The sequence below is a fragment of the Budorcas taxicolor genome, chromosome 24, assembly GCF_023091745.1.
Source record: "Budorcas taxicolor isolate Tak-1 chromosome 24, Takin1.1, whole genome shotgun sequence".
NCBI classification, from domain to species: domain Eukaryota; kingdom Metazoa; phylum Chordata; class Mammalia; order Artiodactyla; family Bovidae; genus Budorcas; species Budorcas taxicolor.
The window spans coordinates 15148992-15154991 of record NC_068933.1 but is presented as its reverse complement, the minus strand read 5'-3'; the positions used below and the strand labels follow the sequence as shown (position 1 = coordinate 15154991).

The 6000-nt window shown below is 41.0% G+C and overlaps 1 protein-coding gene across 2 annotated transcripts in view; it reads left to right on the top strand.

Annotated features, from left to right (window-relative positions):
- Window positions 1–476: 476 nt before the first annotated feature.
- The window catches only part of PDLIM3 (PDZ and LIM domain 3), a 28960-nt gene continuing 23436 nt past the window's right edge, over window positions 477–6000 (top strand). The window contains exon 1 of one of the 2 annotated variants that reach the window (XM_052661280.1): window positions 477–671. In XM_052661280.1, the coding sequence (XP_052517240.1) occupies window positions 579–671 (93 nt within the window). In that variant the 5' untranslated portion in view covers window positions 477–578. The remainder of the gene's footprint in view (window positions 672–6000) is intronic. The other variant, XM_052661279.1, reaches the window with a different exon arrangement.

Below are 6000 nucleotides of genomic sequence, written 5' to 3'. Positions count from 1 at the left end.
ATTTAATTCTCACAGCAACCCTACCAGAGAAGGACCATAATTCCCTGCAGGGGAAACTGAGGCTTAAGAAATTAAAGTACCTTAGCCAGGGTCACACACTAGTAAGCCACCATCAAAGAACTCAAAATTGCTCAATAACCAATTGCACTGATGATGCTGGTCTTCTTTTAACTTGAAGTATAGAGGCTGTGGTTTAACTGCTTTTAACTTCCAATGAAGTTCCCTGTGGCTCTCCAAGCAGAAGATAAACAGTAGGACAGGTGTTACTTTAAGAGAGGGATGGGAGTTGTAACCCGAAGCCTCCTCCAGCCTTAAGCCCAAGAAGTCTGGGAGGCTGCGCCCGACCCGGTGCGTCTGTAAACTCCCGCGGGTCTGGCACGTCTCTTTCTTCCAAAGTTGGAGCTCTCCTTGGTGGGAGGGGGCGGGGAGGAGGGGAGGCCAGTGACGTCACTCGGGAGCGGGGATAAAGCTCCCGGGTCGCGGTCCAGCGAGGACACTGCCCCGGGAGTGGAGTGGGCCGTGCCGCTCGGGGACACTCGCTGCGGCCCCGCCCGAGTAAGGCCGTGCCAGGAGGCACCATGCCCCAAAACGTGGTCCTGCCCGGGCCGGCGCCCTGGGGCTTCAGACTTTCGGGGGGCATAGACTTCAACCAGCCTTTGGTCATCACCAGGGTATGTGTTTTCCATCCTTCGGCTGCAAGTCGGGGACTCTGGCGTGCCGCGGGCCCCCTCGGGGGAGGAGAGCGGCCAGTGAGCCACTGGGGTGTGCTGGGTGGGTCCTGGCTTCGGGTTCACAGGTCGAGGGACGGCAGCATCTCAGCGAACAAAGTTCGGAGGATGCGGAGCGGCTTAGAGAATTAACCACGTCCGTCCTGGTGGTCTCTGTCTGCAGCCTCTTGACCTCCCACAGTTTTCCGATGGGGGTGAACTGGTTGCGTGGTTTCCCTGTGAGGTGGGCTGCCTTCTCTCCCTCGAAGCCGGGTTTCCTTTCAGTAACAAACGAGGTGGGATCAGAAAAGCGGAGACGGTGGTGCTTTGTTGGAGAGAGCGGAGACGGTGTTGGAGAGAGATGCGCGTCTGAATGCTTTCCTTGTCTGGATGAAAAGTTCAGGGCGCTGTTCGGAGGGCACCACCTGGGCTGGCCAAGTTGGAATCTATCATATCAGCCCAGACGGGGAAAGTTACTAATTTGTATTACTAGGTTTCCAGGCATTTTGAGTAAATACTTTCCAAAGCTGGAACTTGGCTTAGATATCATCACCTATAACTCAAACTATAAAGAAAACGTGTCAGACAGCTTCCTTCATCTGATGGAGAGCCATCTTTCAGACTAGTAACTCTGAAGATAATACTTCATTATCAAAATCAAGCTTTCCTTAAACTTTCAATTTCCTAAAGTATTGTCCAATTAAGAAAAAAGGAAGTGAAAAAAAATTCAGGATCTGTCCTGTCAGTAAATTTATAGTTGGTCTAGTTGATTTGTTTCTAACATCGTCTTAACATAAAATTGATATTATTTCAATTATTGCATATGAATATATATATTAAACCTAATTTTCAAACATAAACTTTCAGCATATTTATATCTTTACTATGCTTTATTTTCTTCCTTATTGCTCATACTATATTTTATAAATGTATACTTTATAATCTGACTAACGGACTTTGAACAAAGAATTCTAAATTCTAAATTCTACCTATGGGTTTTAAGAACCAATGGCTTTTTAAAAATATCTCAAAACATATGGATGCATGGAACATTTCAAGCTTTGTTTTACATTTTTTGAAAACATAAACACATCTGACATGTGTTTTCATATGGACATAAGAACTTAACATACTCCCAAAATGTTCCTAAGTAAATTAGGCAGAAAATGGTTCAATGATCTGGGCCAAGCAATGCCTTTTATGGATTTACCAAAGGAAACAATTTCCATTATCTCTACAGAGAAATATTTTTAAAGTTTCTAAAGTATAGTGTTCATTTGTTTATATTAAATGAAATAAGCTTTTGAATCCTAACAAATCCTATTTATATTATAAATCCTAACAAATCATATTATAGTAAATCTTAGGGAAACAACTTTGTCACAAAAATCCTTTCAGTGATTTATTAAAGAAGTATCTTGCTATTACTGTGGAACATATCAATATGATTAATCTCATGCTTGAAATGTTGAGTTGTTGACTTTATAAACAATGTTTATTTCAAAGCAGAACTTAACATTTTGCACTTGACTGCAGGAGCTATCAGTAAATATATTTGATATAATGACAACTATTATTTGGTAAGCCAATTCTGTTTGAATTTTTAACTCATAATTAATTTGTGTCACTCACAGTGACACTTGGTTCAATAACAGTGCATATGAACACATATGATTATTTTATTTCACTACTGATTCTCTCTTCAATTAATTTAACTCAAGGACAGCAGGTACCGCTACACTGCTTTGTTTTCATCCACTTAATTCATTTCATCCACTTAATTTACCTACAACCTCTTCTTACATTATACCTTGTACCACAATTGTTTGAATACATCTGTATCCCAGATTGCATGCTCCCCTGCTTAGGGCAACAACCAGCAGATTTAGGGGGCTACTCAGTGCCAAGCACAGTGTCTAGTATCTCTTACATTACAGAATAAAAGTAGACACAATATGAGTGATGAAGTCATTTACTTTTGAGATAACTTTATAAATTTATCCTAATTGGTGTACCTTTTATTATTCTAATAGGTGTACACTTTATTATCCAAGTGTACCCAAAGCCGTTCACACGGTAGATTCTTATTCAATAAATGAAAACATAGTCACTTGAACTTTTTTGCTTTAATGAACACCTAATTGAGAGTACATCCACTGAAATTATTAGAATACTAAAAATCATTTGGGAAAAAGACTAAAAGATATGAACATACTTATCAGTATTTTAATTAGGTGGTAGAATAATTGTATTAATTTCTTAATTTTTATACTGTGTTAAAAGGTAGTGGATGAGGTTGTGTGTGCATTAGTATACTTTTGCCTGCCATGCACCCTTCTAAGCCTTTCATACCCACTAACTCACTTGAATCTCACAATAATCCTATCAGAGAAGTAGTAGTAATATCCCTTTCTGCAGATAAAGCGAGTAAGTCTTCAAGAGCTTTATAACCTGCCGATGACCACAGTGGTGGGATGGACTTTGATGCAGGTCGACTTGCTTCCAAAGCCTGCATCCTCCAAACACATGAAAGATTCTGCTTATTGTACAGATATTTCCAAAGAGGCATTTTGTGCCATGCAACTCATCACCAGGTCCTGTTGATCCTATGTCTTTCAGATCTACCATTTTCCTCTTTTTCTTCCACTGTCCCCCATCAAGATTTCATAAGTTGAAACCTAGTTGTCTCCCTTCTCGATTCACCATGCATATTCTCACCAGCCATCTCTGAGATGGTTGCTGGTTGATCCTATCTTCCCCATTTTTAAAAGTTCTTCAGTGGTGTCCCCAGTTTATAGAGAATAAAATGTGTGGTTTTTAGCATGACATTCACGGCTTTCACCTTCTCTCTCAACTCAAGTGTCCAACTCTGTTTCCTCCCTCTCTTTTCTCTCCTTTCTTCCTCTCACTGTACAAATATGTAGTGGGGCCCATACTCTGGACCGCTTATGATTTCTCTGACATAGCTTTCTCTAATGTAGCTTTGCTCTTGCTATCATTTTTCTCCAGAATTCTCTTCCCCACCCATTCCACTGTCCTCTGTGCCTCTGGAAACCCATTTAAATACCACTCCTCCAGCCTGATTCTGGTAGCCATCATTTCATCCACTTAATTACTGTAGCTCTTGACCTACATCTCCTTACATTACTCCTTGTACCACAGTTGTCTGAGTACATGTGTATCCCACAGATTGCATGGCCCCCTCTTGGCAACAACCAGCAAATTTGGGAGGGGGGCTATTCAGTGCCAAGCACAGTGTCTAGTACCTCATATATGTTACAGAATAAAAATAGACACAATATGAGTTATTAAATTGTTCACTTTTGACATAACTTTATTTTCCTAGTAGGTGCAAGTTATGTTCTCAGAAATATCCCACAATAAATAAAAAGGAAAACTTTTATTGTTCACTGATTTGTTTTATGTAAGTTCTTAAGCATGCAAAGAATTAAAACACCAGTGCCTGTACTGGACACCAGAATAAGTCCCATGAATGAGATATGGTCCTCAAGACAATTCAATTTTTATCCTGCAAGCAATGCCCACCCTTCCCTTCCTCACACTCTACAAAAGCAGATGATAGCAATGCTACTTAGACAGTGGTCCTCTGCTCCAGCCTCTGCTGGGGAGCATGGTTTACAAAATAACTCTTTCCATCAGTTGAAATTACAGTTCACAAAATTAGGACAAAGGGTCCCCACCCAATAATTGTTTACCATCCAATTAATCAGCCAGGTAAAACTCTGTATCATAAAAAAAACATTAGAAGTAAGATAAATTGGGGCTTCCCTGATGGCTCAGATGATAAATCAAATACCAAACAATCTCAAAAAAATTTTTGAGCAAATTGGTTGTGATCCGATTTGTAGGAAAGTAGTTTCTAGGCAGAGAAGGCAATGGCACCCCACTCTAGTACTCTTGCCTGGAAAATCCCATAGATGGAGGAGGCTGGTAGGCTACAGTCCATGGGGTCACTAAGAGTCGGACACGACTGAGCGACTTCAATTTGATTTTTCAGTTTCATACATTGGAGAAGGAAATGGCAACCCACTCCAGTATTCTTGCCTGGAGAATCCCAGGGATGGGGGAGCCTGGTGGGCTCCCGTCTATGGGGTCGCACAGAGTCGGACACAACTGAAGCGACTTAGCAGCAGCAGCAGTTTCTAGGCAAAGGTGCTCTTTACTTGGTGCAATGTGAATTTAAGTTGCGGATGTTTAGTGTGGGGGAGGGCATTGTTACTGCAAACACTGTATACAGCTGGCCTAGGTATTTCACAGAAGGTTCACGTCTCTAAGTGAGCAGCTTTTCTTCTTCTGGAAAAAGTTTCTAAGGAATCTCTCTCTGTCTTAAATGTTTGGACCACCCTGAAGGTAGATCTATTATCATAGCCAAGTTACAGACAGTTTGTTTTCACAAATGGTCCAGTTTGGAATAAAGCACAGGCTTCTTTTGTGTACATGATGTAAAATGACTGTATACATCTCCTGCCAGTATGTCCCTTCCCACTCACTTCCTCTTCCCTCCTTTGTATACCGAGCACACCCAGGATCAAGATCACTGTGACTGAGAATGCTGTATACGGACCCGGGTCCCAACATAGAAAATGTTAGGCTTTAACACAGAATAGTACTTTAATATAAACTATATTGGAAATTTGAACTTTTAGAAAGCAATGTTTACAGTTGAATGAGGTCTTTTCCCACATAGCCCTCGGCAACTACTTACATAGTATTTACATCACGTTAGGTATTATAAGTAATCTAGAGATGATTTCAAGTATACAGGAGGATGTACCTAGGCTTCTGGATTGGACTGGAATCTTTATGTTGAGCAAAGACCCCCCACCTCCCCTCCCCCTCACCCAGTGATTCTTCTCATCCGACAAGTTTGAAACCATGTGTTCAGTGACTGGCGGCAGTACTGTTTCCAATGATCTCTTAAATGCTTTTGACTTTTGAGACACTAATGAAACTGAATAATAATCCACTGAAAACCTCTTGCCTCATTTTACCTCTCTCTTCTCTAATTTGGGGAAATGTTAAACTATAAGCAGTAATATAAATGAAATGCAAAGTAATAATATAAAGTAACGCTGGGAAATAATAGATTCTTGTGATTAAACAGATCGTTTAACTTCCTAAAACCAGGCCAATTTAGTGGTCACTTGCTGATCACTAACCTTGCTGAACTTGAGACCCAGGAAGAAGGGAAGATCCTATTTTCTCCTTCTCTCTCGTCCATCTCTCGACACACTTTTTTTCTTTCTTATCAACTCTCACCTTGGAGGTCCCA